Source organism: Teleopsis dalmanni, chromosome 1 (assembly GCF_002237135.1).
Source record: "Teleopsis dalmanni isolate 2A chromosome 1, ASM223713v2, whole genome shotgun sequence".
NCBI lineage: Eukaryota > Metazoa > Arthropoda > Insecta > Diptera > Diopsidae > Teleopsis > Teleopsis dalmanni.
Genome location: NC_051846.1, coordinates 13,940,437 through 13,959,222, shown reverse-complemented (window position 1 = coordinate 13,959,222; position 18,786 = coordinate 13,940,437). Strand labels below are relative to the sequence as shown.

Below are 18,786 nucleotides of genomic sequence, written 5' to 3'. Positions count from 1 at the left end.
GCTAAAAATTTACTTAGATCTGCGAGTGGAAATTTCTATTGCTAACCCAAAGATAAATTATCATTTCAAAAACTTATTTATTATATATTCTTTAAATATTTTATTTAAAAAAATATATATGAGCAAATCGTTGACATATATATCATTCAGGTATCGTCCAAACTGATGCCAATTTTTTCAGTGATTAGGCAGATTTTATTATTAAGTGAAAAATAAATATTTAAAAGAAAATTCAGTATTAAATAAATAAACAAACATATAAATTGTATGCTAAATTAAAGCAGATTTAATGCCAAGATTTTAACAGTAAGATACAATGAACTGCTCAATTAAGGTTAGTATTAATATACAAATTAGTATTAGTATATACTAGAAATTTATTATTCATTAAAATACAGAATATTCATATGAAATATCTTACTATCGGACTTTTCGTCGGATGTCAAATAAGGAGAAACACTGCATATAGAATGTATGGACCAAATAGTAAATATTAAACACACCATTTTACGACTTCCCGATATCTACTATACAGTGTCTTCTAAACAAAATTTGTGCTATTCAGGAAAGAGTCCAAACACTGCAAAGAATAAGACTACAATTGCACACATTTACTCTATTGTCAGATGACCCTTACAGATTATGGAAAACCACTACATACAAAAAGATGTCTACAAGAAGATGTGAAGTACTTCTTGATCTCAATAATAAGCGTTGCTGAACTAATGAGACAAAGCTGGAGCACTTGAACCCAATGTTCAAATTCAATGAAACTCTTTAAACTCCTACCGATTTCGAAACAACTTTTTCCATTCATCTAACCAAATAAGCCCACGCTTTTTGATTAGAACCTTTATTTCTAAAGGTTCTAATCATACTTTGCAACTCAAACTCAATAAGACTAGACTGCCATTCTAGATATGTGGCTGACTGACAATTCAAGTCAATAGATATGTGTAGAATTAATGATAATGCTAAAGCCAAACAACAGCTTATATCAGACCCTCCAGTTAGTCTACTGGTAATAGTATGTAATAAAAACCATTGAAATGATAATTACCAGTTCTGAATGGTCTTACAATTATACGAAAAGGCCAGTTTAAGTTCAGAAAAAGCCACGAAGTACCAGTGCAATGCCAACGAAGAGTTAGTATAACAAATAATTCATTTCAGTAAAAGTAGTAGTATTGTACGGGCGGCACTCTCCAATATTTATCAAGCCTTTGGCAAAGTTTGTTATCCATGTGGTCCTTTTAAGATCAATAAATTACTTCCTTCATTCTTCAACATACACTAATAATACAGCAGGTGTAGCTTATCTTAACAATATTACAATTCCACTATAGGACAATCTGCGAAATATCTGGGGATACATTTGGTTAGGAGGCTTAATGGAGAAATTATATAAAGGCCAAGCCGTAGCAAATAACCCGAGAATAGTAGATTTATTGGTTACTTAGATTAAATTCCTAATTAAGTTTGGAAAACACGGTTCTGTTGTAAAAAACTTAAACAGATCCGGCAATAAAACAAGTGCCCCTAGATCCTTATATGGGACTGCCCATCAATTTGATATGTTAATACAATATAATCGCATGTAGATGAACAGTGGTATAGGAGAAAACTATTTGCAAATCCTTTTCCCAACAAACGAACTACCACACAAGTTCTTCAAACAAAACCCCTATATAAAACCCTTTTAACTCGTAGGAGGAGCATAGCCCCGCAAGAAACACATTAATGTTTCTTTATCGAATTGTAACTAAAATTCTAATCGTCCAATCTCAAAATATTACTTAATAAAATAATAGGGCAATAATAATTTACCAACTAAATCTCAAAGAAGTGAACCTGTTCTGAATAATTTGCGTATGCATTTCAATATTTCATTATTATTAGACCATTTCTAATACTTACAATCATGTAGTCACTTAACTGAATAACATCATCTTTCAGCTCAAGGAAAAGGAAAGGAACGCATTCTCTTAAATTTCTGTCTTTATTTGATTTAAGGAGATATATCTCTATCTCTATATGAAGTGAAGGAGTCTATATATCGAATGCATTTATGGAGATATATCTCTATCAAGGAATCCATATAGATTCATTTAATAAGATTTTTATATAACAAGACCTGTGAAGGAGATAAGAGATTAAAAATCTCATTGATATAAATATTTAGTACATCACTATCTATCACAGATAGTTATCCATCTTTCATTTTATTTATTACTATATATCATACCAGAGTCTTTTTCAAAATGAGATTGAGACATCCATAAATAACGAGGCCATCTATTGTGAAAATTGAGTTATAAACTAAGTCATTGTGAGTGCAAAACTAGTAATCCTTAATGTTCTTCTAAGGAAAATTTGACTATAGGTCATTTTTTCGGCAAAGAAGTACGAAGAAGTCTAATTTTATACCTTCATTTTATACTGTTGAAAACGTGTGGATCAATGATTTCAAATTATTTTATTTTATCTATATATTACAACAATTACTTATGTATTCTAAAATATACATAGACCGCATAATCTGCAAAGTGGTATATATTATTAGAGTGTAGTTACATGATTAAAGTTCTCGTTATCTATAACGTAGCCAAAGTTTAAATTTAATAGGTCTAAGGTATTATTGAAATTAATTTTCAAGGAAGTTAGATAATGTTTGAAAAAATTCAAGATATCTGTCCAGGCTGGCAATATAACATATATAACAAAAGAAAAAAAAAACAAAGAAAATAGTGTTTATAACAAAGAATTAAGATCTGAGAAAAATATAATAAATTTTCTAATAAAAAAATTGTACTTAAAATCATCATTCTTAAAATGATCCACTTAAAGTCACATGTGTGAAAATATCTTATCCATATATAGGTATATACTTTTCATATTTAAGGGGCACAAACTCGGGTATCCAAAACAAACGGACCTCAATTATCATATACTGTCATATCTAATATTGACATTCGTATATTAGTTCAACTTTTTTTCTCTTTTTATTATTCAAATCAGAGCATATATCTCAAGTCATTTCTAATAAGAACAGATTTCAAAAACTTTTTTACATATTCTTCATATTCAGTTTTTTTAGACGTACATAAAATTTTATGGAGAAAAATATAAGAAACTATTCTTAAGTTTAAATGTGTGGTGCTCTATTTATATAATTCAATATATTCATAATACATAATAACAAAAAATTCAGGTGTTATATAGATGATATGTCCAACAAAAAAAATAATGGTTACTTCAGAACTAAACAACTTGCCCATCTAATAACCTAAGCATTACAAAATCCAAACACACCAGTTGAATCTGATTTAAAGCTGTCACAGACCATAAGCACGGAGACTCCTTTAATATTTGTCGTAACTATTATGGACTTCTTATTGAGTATCTTTGCTATAATTAAAGACGCCATATTTTATAAGTTCACCTTCGATAATCCATCTAATAATTTAAAAATTTTATCAATAAAACAATGAGTTTACAGAAACCATAAATCTCACTGTAATAAAGACAACCTTTATCACATAGATGATTACGTCATACTATTCGTACTCTGATTAATCAGAGTACAAAGAAAAAAACTTAAAAGGATTTTACATGATTTCGAAATGAATTTCTATTGAAAAGCAAAGCGATTTTTATTGCAACAAAATGTGCAAAAGAAAAGAAGATCTAGATTCTCATTGATCTCATTGATGCGGTTTTCAAGAACTTAAATATGCCCACACATAAACAATAATAAAAAAACCAGCCCAACAACAACAAACGCTATAAAATCTAATTATTCTTTTTTATTTGTTTATAGATACAATTTTATATTTTCAAAATATTTACGCTTGCGGTTCGGCCGACTGAATGGTTACCACCAGTGATCAATCCAGAAGAACAGCGGCAGATCGCCAACAGCAGCCGCGTTCAAACCGTAAGCAAACCAAAATTAGATACTTTATTTTTAAACAAATAAACCGCGATACTTTACTATTTCATCTTTTATGTAAAATTTAATTTAATAGAAATTAATTATTAGTCAATAATATTGAAAAATGTTCAATATAAAGAAAAATGTTCAGTTGGAATCAGTTGGAAGAAGACTACATTTCAGAGAGATACACATTGCACTAGGAAGTTTGGCATTGCTTCAATTAATGATATCTTGGTATGCAATATTACTTCCTGTTTCTTTTATTCTGACGATAGAAGTCTGAAAACTGACAACTAGCAACACTGGAAAAAGGCTTATCAATAATCTTTATATAAGATATTCACTTCAGAATTTTAGACCATTCTCGGGGATTACATGTTCGATCTTATTGTTAGGCTTATCAATAACCTTAATTAACTCCTATATCTAGATTGAAATACACGACTCTTTCCAAGGGTAGCACAGTTAATCCGACAAGACCTCAAACCAATTGTATATCCTGATTAGAACATCAAATCTATTTTATGCATAGCATCGTGCTAGAACATGATATTTCCTGTGATGGCAAAAAAGCCCTCACTATAGGCCTTAATCTTCTACTTTATCCGGGTCCGTATGGCAGAGTTTTTCTAAAAATAACACAATAGATGTCATAGATAGAGATGCGCCTTTGTTGCCTCTAATAGTAATAATACTTCCCGCTGTAATTCTATAAATTTTTTAAATTAAATTTCGTCTTCAAACTGTGTCTCATTTATTCTTATTTATGGGCTCCTGAGTATTAGACTCCTTGATCTAGTTAGAAGATTATTATTCTTTCAATTTCAATCCTTCTACTTAGATTCTTCTCTATTAGACCTTTTAATCTAATCAGAAAACTATTATCCTTTCAATTTAAGTATCTATCATTTTCTGTAATAATTTTAAGCAAAACTGTTTCGCACTTATTCTTACACTTAGGTTTTTGAGGATTAGACTAACTAATCAGTAGATTATTATACTTTCAATACATGCATCTATGGTTTGTAAAAATATTATTAAATATCATATTAATGTAAAATTCCTTTACAACCGTTATTGAAGAAAGTTATTTTAGTTGTTAGTACTTTAGTGTTATCATTTTTCATAATTATCATATATTATTAAAGGCTTCTGTAAATATACAATCATAGACTACTCTCTTTACGTAGGTTATATAGATAACCTCTGGAGTTTCTTGGAAAATAGTTTTTACCCACAGATCAATTTTCATGGCAAATGGAATGCTAAATACTTTAATTAATTCGAAGTGAAAGTTCTTATCGGCATTGTTTTACATATGGTAAATGTAAAAACTCCTTAAGTTCCTTAAAAGTCATAAAAAAGTCGTAAAAAGTTTTATGATCCTTTTCTGCTCGGAGACCAAAAACAACTACTGCAGGCACATATGTAAATAGGATTTATCTTGTCAAGTATGTAGACGGCAATTGTTGAGTTTGTCAATATTGTTTCGTGGTTTAAATGTTTATTTAAGAAATATTTAAACACATACTGCTATATATATTGTATATATTTATACATATTTACATATTTACATATTTCCATGCATATGTAAAATTGTCTATAACAATAATTCAAATGCATAACTACATGTGTAGACAAATCGATCACTCTCTCGCCATGGCACAATGCAGTGCATTTCCCTTCGAGAGTAAAACAATTTTTATTTTATTGTCTTTTCCATTGAGCAGCAGAATCACATACAACCCACAAATAGATACATGATCGACGTACGGACAGGCGCAACTATCTAGACAGATTGTTAAATAAATATTGTATCTTCGCAAGATACGCAACTGGGTGCGTGCGTCTTCTGTTTACATTTGCAGAGTAACGAGCTCTCTTAAGCCATAAAATTGTTCATTTCACTTAATATTGTGTTTTAGTATAAGAAGAAGACAGAACGGATCTTCCCTATATGATATTCGTACGTTTTGAAAGCAATTTAGTTGGTACTTGTTTCCATTATTGTTCCTGTCACAGTACGTAACACAACGGCAAGTCGCTCGGCATTTCGATTTCGCGAATCCCACGAATCCAATTTGTTTAACTGTGAAAATTGTTGAAAAATAAATAAAATTAATTAATCAGTTTGGAAAAAAAAACCTAAGAAAAAAATATACAAATTTTATATTAAAAATATAAATACAAATAAATCGAAAAATGTTGCCATCGCCATATTACGCGAATCTAGCACACGACGATCTGCAAGTTTTACGCGCGGAATATCTGAACGCACCCGCGAATCTTAATTTTGCAGATAATGTTGCCGCCGCTTACTTCTATCAAGGCATTAATCCTTTTTTACGGATTAATAACAGATTTTGGTCGCTACCATTATCATTTCTACAGAACAATCATCGTCCAGAAAAACCTCCATTTTCGTACATAGCCTTAATTGCAATGGCTATTAGCTCGGCACCGAATCAACGACTAACCTTAAGCGGGATCTACAAATTCATCATGGAAAAGTAATTGAGTATTATTATTATTAAGAATTATTCGCTTTTAAATGGTCTTTAACTTAATTAAACATTTCAACGAAAACTCTTTTATATGTAAAACTACGATGTGAACAACCGGCGGGACTTAAGATTTTAATTGTTTGAAAGAAGGATCATATATTTTGATATCAGTCGAAAATATCAACTCACCTTTCTAATCTTTTAATAGATTTTTGTCAATATGTAGACTATATATTGAAAAATAGTGAAAATTTTTTTTTCTAAAATGCAAAACAATGGAATAGATATTAAGCAAACAGCACATAATTCCTTCAATCAATAAATGTAAATGTACCCATATTCAAAGGATGGCTTTAAAGCAGTAGCGTAACTACAGGGAAGCGACTGGAAGCAACTTTTTCGGGCCCACGAATTTAGGGGGCCCCATTAATAAATTTATGTATTCATTGTATTTATTTTTAATAAATTCTCAAAAGTGGGACGAAACGATTTGCCGTATAGTTGTGCTTCAATCCTCAATTTCTATCGGTGCTATATTTAAATCTGCATCTACTCCATATTGCAAAATAGTCCATTAACCATTAACATATACCAAATTTCATTGGAGTATTTTTATTAAAAACGGAGAAACCCCATATCCGGTTGTTAAGTTTATATGGCAGCTATAAGAAATAGTAGTTTAATTTCAATCAAATCATATGATGATCAGGGGCCGCTCCCAAAAAGTATGTGTGTAAAGTTTCATTCGAACAGTTCAAAAACTGAGAGAGTAGTTTGAACTGAAAAGGTATATATATACTTTACTGATATATACTTTATAGTATTTGCGACGTTTCCTTTAATGCGTTACGAAAATCTGGACAAACTTTATATACCCTTTTTATGCTTTTTCGTGTAAAGGGTATAAAAAGATGTTAGTAGGGGCCCCTTAGTTAGTAGTTGCTTATAGGCCTAAAAAATGTAGTTACGCCACTGCTTTAAAGTATACTTTTTTTGAATTAAATACCTTCTTTAAATAATAATTTGATATACAATAATTCTAATGAAATGTGACAAATGTTTCTTTCTCACAAAGAAAGCTAGTGAAGAAACTTGTATCCACCTGCTCTATTACTGCCCAGTTCTTTATTTACTATAGACTCCCACTTATTTCAATAAGAATCTATCATTCACAAGGAATTTGTCCGCGTTATTAAAACTACATTGAATTAAAGGCATGCTTCATATCTATACAAGCAATATGTATGTTTTAGTATTAATATGTCGTCATTTGTCAGCTTTTTTTCCTAAAATAAGTCACCTATTAAAAATATCTTCTTTACAAATGGAGCATAGTTTTCTGTTGAAATAAGATACGATTAAAATAAAAAACTCTTCAAATATTTGTAGAATTCCAAATATTATCATAAAATTCGAATGAGAATAGTAGTTGAATCAATTGAGGACTTGAAGTTCTTGTCCCGAATCCCAACTCTGTGAACTTATTTCTTTGTCAAAATTGCACTCAGACAGCACCAGAAGATAAAAAGAAAGAGACAATCAGTAGACACTAGAAAAAAATAAAATTGAAAGCACATATTTGCTAATTTTATTAAATAATATTGTGTACGATTTTTTTGTATAGTTTACAATATATATACATATATTCCTTACCTCCAAACTTAAATCTTATGGTATTAAGCATATCGAAATATGAACACCATGGAATATAATTAATTTGCTTCTAAAAAATTCTAATGCCGACATTTTAAAATTATTTGAAATAAAACTTTTTTTTATGCAATGCCGCCGGGATGGGTTCCCTCTTATCGACTACTGTCGAAGGTATGGATCATGACACTGGTCAGTTAACTATACAGTATAGGTTACCACTTCCTTAAATCATTATGTCATTCCCAATATGTGTTTTACAAACTAAGTGGTTTATTTTAAAGAGAGAATAGTTTCGCAGTTCAAGATAGAAATCTCTATCCAAAATACCGTCCGCTATCAAACTTTAAAAATTCTTTGTTTTAAGGCTTCGGTCCCCTTTATTAAGATTTGAGTACCACTGCCTTTTTTGGGGCAGGCTACCATTGACATCTTACTGTCTAGTTTTATTTTATTTTATGTCTGTATAGTTCTTAATCAAACTCGAAGTTCTGACAAAGAATTATGATTACAAACCTGTGATTATTAACTTTTAAAATAAAATTTGCTCTACTTATTTAAGGAAGTGAAATGTGATGTGGTTGCGATCTGAAGAACACCATGATTTTCGAAATACTTTTTATATCCGCATTCTGACAGAGAACTTAAGATATTCTTGAACCCTTCTTCATTTAAAAATATCTTTAACTTCTAGATGTAATCTTAGCCAATACGATTTCATAGAAGTTTATGTTTATTTGGTTTTGTGTTATATACTGAGTGTAATACCTTTTCAACCAGTTCCTAAAAGCACTTTAACTCTTGGCACACTACTCTCCAATGATACGGATATATATATATGCCTTAAAAGAAACCAGGTGGTAGATTCATCCTGTTGAAAATAGAATAGTCTCTTTAGTTATCCTAGTATGTGTAACTTGCAATTTCAGATTTTGGATTAATTATATAGAAGACTATTCTAGTCTTGCAATGTATATCAAATATATTAAGAAATTTGCTTTTTATTATTGACTTTAAAATATATTGCAAATAAATAATTTAAACTAAAAAAAAATAAATATTCCTACGGATACAGAAAAAAATAATATGCTAATTTTTCCAGGAAATTTATGACATTTTCCTAAAAAGTAAGAGCACATATCTAGTGCTAGCTTACGAGTATTATATATTGACGGCATAATTATTATTTTACCAAATTACTTGATACTATTTTCGTTTACTTTGGCAATTGCATAATATTCTTAGTGAATTGTGGAGGATTCATGAAGTTGGTAACAGAACAGATATCGTCAAGTCTTCCCTTCGTCATTTGAATTTTTTCTTCTAAGCGAATTCAAAAAATTGTACTTGTAGTTGGTTTCAATAAATAGGGCTCTACGTATATCAAGCGATATATGCAATATATATACCAGGAAATTTTCAATATCTTTCTTAGCATGATATTTTAGAGTTTTTGCTGTTCCTGAGGTGTAGATTGAGGTGGCTTACAACACACTACACAACTATTTAGCAAAGACCTATTATATTGCTTATATATAAGATATGTAAGATAACCACAATCTATTTTTTCGGTTCAACTGTTTGCTTCGTTCAGTTAGAAATTTTGGTTGCATTTATATGAAAATATAGAATAAGTGTATCATCAACGTATAAGGTAACTGAATTTAACATAATTTATCTCACGCGAAAAATCTACAGAGACTCCAATCTCGTTTAACCTGGCGAAGAATCGATGATTTTCCATATTAGTTAAGAATTTACGATTTATTAAAAGTTTCCAAGTATCCTTATGGGTTGGAGTTGAAAAAGTTACTTGCATATTTTATTTGATATTTGGATCCATCTGTCTAGATGAGATTTCTTTCTAAAAACTTTTTTTGTAACTGTTCGTTCTTATGATATTAGATTATCATCTGATATTAGGAATGCCTGAACATAAGATATTTAGGCCTTTATCGAAAGGCCAGAAATTTTTTTTTTTTTCAATTAACATCAGTTGTAAGCACAAAAAAGTTCCTGTTGCCGAATTTCGCTCCACTGAGAGTCCAATATGCTATCCTCAGGTGTTCAATGCGTTTACTTTCAGAGTTTTGAATTAAATGCTCAATTATTCCACTTGGTTACCGTTCGGGAATATTATTATTGCAAAAATATTATCATTCTTTATCTGATTTTTTCAATAATTTAAGTTTTCCATGTGAAACTAATTATTTCGATAATATATTTTTGGCTATATACTTTAATTTCTGTTTTAAAAAAAAAATTTTAATTATTTCTGTATTTTACCACTAATATCTTCATTCAGTAACTGAATCTTCTATGGATTCTATTAGTACATCTTCTATTAGTACCTACTAAGGATGTCAAAAACACTGTCGGGTTAGTTGATTTGGGATAGGACACATTTTAGTTTAATTTAATCTCAATCATTTGAAGAATGAAGGCAAATATATAAAGCTAAACTGGGATACTCAACTAGGAAAATTACAATGAAAGCGTTTATAGAGAATTTCAACATAAAAACTATTAAAAAATTATATAAAACTAAATAAAAATAATTCAAGAATTATCACAGAAATTCTGACAGACATATACCTAATAAAAATATACCTTACAAAAGTGAAAACTTGCACCTTCTAGGTTTTTACAATGAAAATAATGAAGCCTCAAAATAGGTACTAGGAGTTTTTCCAGCACTGCAGCATAAATAAAGGAAATGCGTTGGTTGATGCTAACCATATCTGATAAAGTAATAAAACTCTGTAATGTTTGTTCAATGTAACAATTTACAAAGGAAGTTGAACTTCCTCTAAGTTAGAAATTTATTCTAAACCCATGAAGGGACCATAATAAAATTCTAGGTCGCAGTGTAATTCCAACCTAAGAATAATAATATCGCTATAAGCGTATATAAGAAGCAAAACAAGCAAAAAATAATATCTCTACGATACAGAAACTAATGAAAGTTCATTGCTCCAACTATTTAAATTGCATCAAGTAATAAACTATCAAACTTATGTCGCGATATGTTATTATAAAATGTATACATTCAGCACAAAATTACTATAAAATTTTATATAATACTAAAAAGATTAAATATTGATATTATCTCAACTCCAAAATATTTTCCATTCTCAAATAGACGCAAATTAAAAAAGCTGAAGCCTCTCTAGGTAAAAATTTTGATGGGCTGCGTTTGACAGCTTCAGCTTTCGACTTCTCAAGTAAATTGTTTTTTATGGTATCCATTATCTTAAAATATCTATTATACATCAGAGAATATTCTCTACGCTCTGGAGAATAAAGTTATATGGAACCAAATCTGAAAGAGTTTAAAAAAAATCTGAAAAATTAGTTCTCCTAAGCACAACTTGCATATAATCATATGCTATTTTAACTACAGTCATATTATAAAACGATTTAATAATATATAGTACTTTTATATATACTGTTACGAATTATACAAATCACATTAGTCTATAATCATCTTCAGAACATAATCAAAATATCGGTCACAATAAAATATATTTTTTAAAACTAATTTAAAAAGTTGTGGATTGTTTAACATTGACCAATATATAAATTAAATTTTGTCATTAATGTAATAAAAAAATTTGACATTAATTTTTGTTTCTTCTCTCCAACACTTTTGTTCCACATAGATTTCCATACTATCGGGAGAACAAGCAAGGTTGGCAAAATTCTATACGCCACAATTTATCGCTGAACGATTGTTTCGTCAAAGTTCCACGCGACAAAAATACCATCGACGACAACGACAGCATCGGTAAAGGCAGCTACTGGATGCTGGACTCCTCGGCCAATGACATGTTCGAGCAAGGCAATTATCGGCGAAGAAGAACGCGTCGCCAAAGACACTGCCTAAAGGCCAATGAACTGCTAGGAGAGAACATAAAGGTTTGTATATAATTAAATATCCGATAAAATTAAATTGCAATAACTTAAAAATATTTTAATGACAGCATACGCCAGCAAGCAACTTCTACGAAATTAATGACAATTCACCCACTCGCAGCGCACACAGCGAAGTCGATGTGACTACACTTAACTACTCGGATCGTATAACAGAAATTCATCGACAATATTTGGCAACAATTGCGCCATTCAACATACTCTTCCGCAACAGTGCCACGAACTTAAACCAATACACGACAGCAACAGCAGATGCTGCCTTGAAGCAAATCAACACTCCATTGCAGCACCATACTAATTCGAATGAAGCTGTTGGCGTGGTAAGAGATTACGACGCCTTTGATGTAACTGGTGGAACGTTCTCAAATAGCAACAGTTCAATTGACAGTACAAGGCTTATAAATCTAAATTCTCCTAGTGCATTTACAGTCCCTAGCTGCACTTCGAGCGCTACAACAATGGATGCAACAATAACGCAAGCACATTCACCAGGAAACTGTGGCGGTAGTCCTAAGACCCCAACTTTATTTACTATTGAAAATATTATTAAGAAAGACTGAAGACATTTATGTATACTTTCTACAGAGTTAAGAACGAAGGATTAATAAATTTATGTGATAGTTTCAAAATCGTTAATATATGTTTAGTATTCTTTTTTAAAATAAAACAAAAAAAAGAATTAGTGATAATTACAAAATCTTTTGAGCACATTTATTTTTTAAAAATCGAACAAAAAATAATTGTGTCCTAGCAGCGACCAGGTCTACACTTAAAATATTTACTAAATCTTTTAAATATATACATATATTAATTATTTTTATTAAAGATAAAACAAAATAATTAATTAGTTCTAACTAATAAAACAGCCAGGTATACACATCAAAGCCACTCGTTGACATCAACGAATTGGTGATGCCCAAGTTACGATAAAGGACTGTTTTGTCTACATCTATTTGTAACTGATAATGTAGTGTATGCCAAAGGTAGACCCCATTGTCTCTAGCGATTGCTCCATATGTATAACTTCTGCAATATTTGCACTAAACTGTCTAAAACTTAAATGTTTGCAATGCATCATACAAGCTTTATAACTATCAATCTTACTATTGTGTCCCTAGAATTTCCCCCTTAAGTATAAAAATTAATATAACTACAATAAAAGAAAATAAAACAAAAACAATTTGAATTAAATTTTTTCTGTTTACCACTATATTTAGTTAACTTATATTCACACAAGTATTACAATTTATTCAGATTTCTTGGCCTTGACTTGGGCAGGCTTCTGGGAGCGAATAACAGCAGATGCACGACGCAACGCAGCCTGCAACAGAAAGAGAAAAATATTTAGTAAATACAAAGCTATACATAAAAATATGTATTTATTATGTAAATATAGTCAGTATGGTTTGTGGTCACCAAAAACTTTCTGCGATCTTGGTTTGGTAATAAATTCAATCATCATGTAAATACAATTTCTATATCTTAACAACGAATTAATATTTGAACTAACCTGTGTCAAGTCTTTGCGGTACTTGTTGTCGGTAAGTAAATTCCTCAACTTCTTCAATGAACGTCTTGGACCTGATTTCATTGTGACAGTCACAGTGTTCTTAGCAGGGCGTTGAGCATTCTTGCCTTTCTTCATGACAACAGTGAATCCCTTTTTATCAGCTGGCACAATAGAGAGAGTCTTCTTGTGCACGAGACCATTGTAGCGGTATGAGCTCAAGTTAGTCAAATTATTGGGCTCCTACAAGTTGAGACACATTATTAGCTATGTCAATATTAAAATATAAAAATCTGTAAAAATAATACATCAGTGGATAAAATGTTTCTATCACGTGGTGATCAACTATCATTGTGAATTAAGCATCACTTTAGTATGCGCTATATCTATAAATATAAATTCAAACTTACAGTGCTGAATGGCTTCTTAACATCGCGTTTCTTCAACAAATAAGAATTGTTGTTGCGTATAATCAACCAGTTCAGGTGTGGTGATGTAGTGGCCATCTCAAGTCTGGTGAAGATTTTTCATGAAAAGAAAATAAAATAAAAAATTATCACATATTTCATAATAAAAATGCAAATTAATTTATGCGTTATTAATATCAGTCTTGGGTGATGAATATAGTCTTCACGAAACTCTCTGCTTATTCAGTCATCATAGAAAAAATGGTTTGCACGTGTAAAATTTCTAAAAATTTATATTTACCAATAAATATTTCCATTCTTGGTATAGCCATTTCGTAGGCACTGGTGTATTATATAATTCATTAAATTTTATAATAAATTTAATGCAGCATTAGAAATTTATACACGTGTTAACCGTACAAAAACGCAAGAAAAAGTAAAAACCTCACCTTTGTTCTTAGACAGCGACAACGAAAAAGAAACAGGAAGCGTCATAGCTGCCAAATGTAACCTAATTACCGAAGTTAGCTGCGTTTGGTTGTTAATCAAAATATGTTCGAAAACATCGTCAGTTTAATATAGGTACTAAATTCTATCAGTGTGTGTTGAATAAATCGATATATATATATAAAAACGTTTATAGAGAATTTCAACATAAAAACTATTAAAAAATTATATAAAACTAAATAAAAATAATTCAAGAATTATCACAGAAATTCTGACAGACATATACCTAATAAAAATATACCTTACAAAAGTGAAAACTTGCACCTTCTAGGTTTTTACAATGAAAATAATGAAGCCTCAAAATAGGTACTAGGAGTTTTTCCAGCACTGCAGCATAAATAAAGGAAATGCGTTGGTTGATGCTAACCATATCTGATAAAGTAATAAAACTCTGTAATGTTTGTTCAATGTAACAATTTACAAAGGAAGTTGAACTTCCTCTAAGTTAGAAATTTATTCTAAACCCATGAAGGGACCATAATAAAATTCTAGGTCGCAGTGTAATTCCAACCTAAGAATAATAATATCGCTATAAGCGTATATAAGAAGCAAAACAAGCAAAAAATAATATCTCTACGATACAGAAACTAATGAAAGTTCATTGCTCCAACTATTTAAATTGCATCAAGTAATAAACTATCAAACTTATGTCGCGATATGTTATTATAAAATGTATACATTCAGCACAAAATTACTATAAAATTTTATATAATACTAAAAAGATTAAATATTGATATTATCTCAACTCCAAAATATTTTCCATTCTCAAATAGACGCAAATTAAAAAAGCTGAAGCCTCTCTAGGTAAAAATTTTGATGGGCTGCGTTTGACAGCTTCAGCTTTCGACTTCTCAAGTAAATTGTTTTTTATGGTATCCATTATCTTAAAATATCTATTATACATCAGAGAATATTCTCTACGCTCTGGAGAATAAAGTTATATGGAACCAAATCTGAAAGAGTTTAAAAAAAATCTGAAAAATTAGTTCTCCTAAGCACAACTTGCATATAATCATATGCTATTTTAACTACAGTCATATTATAAAACGATTTAATAATATATAGTACTTTTATATATACTGTTACGAATTATACAAATCACATTAGTCTATAATCATCTTCAGAACATAATCAAAATATCGGTCACAATAAAATATATTTTTTAAAACTAATTTAAAAAGTTGTGGATTGTTTAACATTGACCAATATATAAATTAAATTTTGTCATTAATGTAATAAAAAAATTTGACATTAATTTTTGTTTCTTCTCTCCAACACTTTTGTTCCACATAGATTTCCATACTATCGGGAGAACAAGCAAGGTTGGCAAAATTCTATACGCCACAATTTATCGCTGAACGATTGTTTCGTCAAAGTTCCACGCGACAAAAATACCATCGACGACAACGACAGCATCGGTAAAGGCAGCTACTGGATGCTGGACTCCTCGGCCAATGACATGTTCGAGCAAGGCAATTATCGGCGAAGAAGAACGCGTCGCCAAAGACACTGCCTAAAGGCCAATGAACTGCTAGGAGAGAACATAAAGGTTTGTATATAATTAAATATCCGATAAAATTAAATTGCAATAACTTAAAAATATTTTAATGACAGCATACGCCAGCAAGCAACTTCTACGAAATTAATGACAATTCACCCACTCGCAGCGCACACAGCGAAGTCGATGTGACTACACTTAACTACTCGGATCGTATAACAGAAATTCATCGACAATATTTGGCAACAATTGCGCCATTCAACATACTCTTCCGCAACAGTGCCACGAACTTAAACCAATACACGACAGCAACAGCAGATGCTGCCTTGAAGCAAATCAACACTCCATTGCAGCACCATACTAATTCGAATGAAGCTGTTGGCGTGGTAAGAGATTACGACGCCTTTGATGTAACTGGTGGAACGTTCTCAAATAGCAACAGTTCAATTGACAGTACAAGGCTTATAAATCTAAATTCTCCTAGTGCATTTACAGTCCCTAGCTGCACTTCGAGCGCTACAACAATGGATGCAACAATAACGCAAGCACATTCACCAGGAAACTGTGGCGGTAGTCCTAAGACCCCAACTTTATTTACTATTGAAAATATTATTAAGAAAGACTGAAGACATTTATGTATACTTTCTACAGAGTTAAGAACGAAGGATTAATAAATTTATGTGATAGTTTCAAAATCGTTAATATATGTTTAGTATTCTTTTTTAAAATAAAACAAAAAAAAGAATTAGTGATAATTACAAAATCTTTTGAGCACATTTATTTTTTAAAAATCGAACAAAAAATAATTGTGTCCTAGCAGCGACCAGGTCTACACTTAAAATATTTACTAAATCTTTTAAATATATACATATATTAATTATTTTTATTAAAGATAAAACAAAATAATTAATTAGTTCTAACTAATAAAACAGCCAGGTATACACATCAAAGCCACTCGTTGACATCAACGAATTGGTGATGCCCAAGTTACGATAAAGGACTGTTTTGTCTACATCTATTTGTAACTGATAATGTAGTGTATGCCAAAGGTAGACCCCATTGTCTCTAGCGATTGCTCCATATGTATAACTTCTGCAATATTTGCACTAAACTGTCTAAAACTTAAATGTTTGCAATGCATCATACAAGCTTTATAACTATCAATCTTACTATTGTGTCCCTAGAATTTCCCCCTTAAGTATAAAAATTAATATAACTACAATAAAAGAAAATAAAACAAAAACAATTTGAATTAAATTTTTTCTGTTTACCACTATATTTAGTTAACTTATATTCACACAAGTATTACAATTTATTCAGATTTCTTGGCCTTGACTTGGGCAGGCTTCTGGGAGCGAATAACAGCAGATGCACGACGCAACGCAGCCTGCAACAGAAAGAGAAAAATATTTAGTAAATACAAAGCTATACATAAAAATATGTATTTATTATGTAAATATAGTCAGTATGGTTTGTGGTCACCAAAAACTTTCTGCGATCTTGGTTTGGTAATAAATTCAATCATCATGTAAATACAATTTCTATATCTTAACAACGAATTAATATTTGAACTAACCTGTGTCAAGTCTTTGCGGTACTTGTTGTCGGTAAGTAAATTCCTCAACTTCTTCAATGAACGTCTTGGACCTGATTTCATTGTGACAGTCACAGTGTTCTTAGCAGGGCGTTGAGCATTCTTGCCTTTCTTCATGACAACAGTGAATCCCTTTTTATCAGCTGGCACAATAGAGAGAGTCTTCTTGTGCACGAGACCATTGTAGCGGTATGAGCTCAAGTTAGTCAAATTATTGGGCTCCTACAAGTTGAGACACATTATTAGCTATGTCAATATTAAAATATAAAAATCTGTAAAAATAATACATCAGTGGATAAAATGTTTCTATCACGTGGTGATCAACTATCATTGTGAATTAAGCATCACTTTAGTATGCGCTATATCTATAAATATAAATTCAAACTTACAGTGCTGAATGGCTTCTTAACATCGCGTTTCTTCAACAAATAAGAATTGTTGTTGCGTATAATCAACCAGTTCAGGTGTGGTGATGTAGTGGCCATCTCAAGTCTGGTGAAGATTTTTCATGAAAAGAAAATAAAATAAAAAATTATCACATATTTCATAATAAAAATGCAAATTAATTTATGCGTTATTAATATCAGTCTTGGGTGATGAATATAGTCTTCACGAAACTCTCTGCTTATTCAGTCATCATAGAAAAAATGGTTTGCACGTGTAAAATTTCTAAAAATTTATATTTACCAATAAATATTTCCATTCTTGGTATAGCCATTTCGTAGGCACTGGTGTATTATATAATTCATTAAATTTTATAATAAATTTAATGCAGCATTAGAAATTTATACACGTGTTAACCGTACAAAAACGCAAGAAAAAGTAAAAACCTCACCTTTGTTCTTAGACAGCGACAACGAAAAAGAAACAGGAAGCGTCATAGCTGCCAAATGTAACCTAATTACCGAAGTTAGCTGCGTTTGGTTGTTAATCAAAATATGTTCGAAAACATCGTCAGTTTAATATAGGTACTAAATTCTATCAGTGTGTGTTGAATAAATCGATATATATATATAAAAACAATATATATAATATTTATAATTAAAAAAAAAAATTATATTTTTGTTAAAAAATCATAAAAATGAATTAATGTTTCACAAAAAAAGTGAAATATTTAATAAACATCAAGAAAATGTGTAACACTGCCATCTTGTGTGCCATAGTCAACTCTCAATTGAGAAATGTTCGGAAATGTTATTTAATTGAACAAATTATATAGAGGAATTTTATTTATTACTAATATATATTA

The 18,786-nt window shown here is 30.5% G+C and overlaps 4 protein-coding genes and 2 non-coding genes across 8 annotated transcripts; 2 read left to right on the top strand and 4 right to left on the bottom strand.

Moving 5' to 3' along the window:
• Positions 1–6,118: 6,118 nt before the first annotated feature.
• LOC119672309 (fork head domain-containing protein FD2-like) lies at positions 6,119–12,629 on the top strand. The gene is made up of 3 exons (XM_038083330.1): positions 6,119–6,447; positions 11,754–12,009; positions 12,075–12,629. Exons 1-3 carry the CDS (start codon positions 6,140–6,142, stop codon positions 12,582–12,584), a joined length of 1,074 nt encoding a protein of 357 aa, XP_037939258.1. The 5' UTR covers positions 6,119–6,139; the 3' UTR covers positions 12,585–12,629.
• Positions 12,630–13,204: 575 nt separating this feature from the next.
• On the bottom strand, positions 13,205–14,491 carry LOC119672821 (60S ribosomal protein L28-like). 2 transcript variants are annotated; one of them, XM_038083964.1, is made up of 4 exons: positions 14,388–14,491; positions 13,942–14,044; positions 13,535–13,774; positions 13,205–13,345 (listed from the first exon to the last, which is right to left on the bottom strand). In XM_038083964.1, exons 2-4 carry the CDS (start codon positions 14,035–14,037, stop codon positions 13,271–13,273), a joined length of 411 nt encoding a protein of 136 aa, XP_037939892.1. In that variant the 5' UTR covers positions 14,038–14,044; positions 14,388–14,491; the 3' UTR covers positions 13,205–13,270. The 2 variants fall into 2 exon arrangements, with proteins under 2 accessions (XP_037939892.1, XP_037939893.1); XM_038083965.1 differs by lacking the exon at positions 14,388–14,491 and adding an exon at positions 14,240–14,263.
• On the bottom strand, positions 14,128–14,202 carry LOC119673590. Its single transcript, XR_005252108.1, has one exon. It is a non-coding gene; the product is annotated as a small nucleolar RNA CD11 (small nucleolar RNA).
• A 1,213-nt stretch (positions 14,492–15,704) lies between the features above and the next one.
• On the top strand, positions 15,705–16,614 carry LOC119672900 (fork head domain-containing protein FD2-like). Its single transcript, XM_038084067.1, has 2 exons — positions 15,705–15,994; positions 16,060–16,614. The coding sequence occupies exons 1-2, from the start codon at positions 15,881–15,883 to the stop codon at positions 16,567–16,569; spliced, it is 624 nt and encodes a 207-aa protein (XP_037939995.1). The 5' UTR covers positions 15,705–15,880; the 3' UTR covers positions 16,570–16,614.
• A 575-nt stretch (positions 16,615–17,189) lies between these two features.
• Positions 17,190–18,476, bottom strand: LOC119672815 (60S ribosomal protein L28-like). 2 transcript variants are annotated; one of them, XM_038083956.1, is made up of 4 exons: positions 18,373–18,476; positions 17,927–18,029; positions 17,520–17,759; positions 17,190–17,330 (listed from the first exon to the last, which is right to left on the bottom strand). In XM_038083956.1, exons 2-4 carry the CDS (start codon positions 18,020–18,022, stop codon positions 17,256–17,258), a joined length of 411 nt encoding a protein of 136 aa, XP_037939884.1. In that variant the 5' UTR covers positions 18,023–18,029; positions 18,373–18,476; the 3' UTR covers positions 17,190–17,255. The 2 variants fall into 2 exon arrangements, with proteins under 2 accessions (XP_037939884.1, XP_037939885.1); XM_038083957.1 differs by lacking the exon at positions 18,373–18,476 and adding an exon at positions 18,225–18,248.
• On the bottom strand, positions 18,113–18,187 carry LOC119673589. The gene has a single exon (XR_005252107.1). It is a non-coding gene; the product is annotated as a small nucleolar RNA CD11 (small nucleolar RNA).
• Positions 18,477–18,786: the final 310 nt, after the last annotated feature.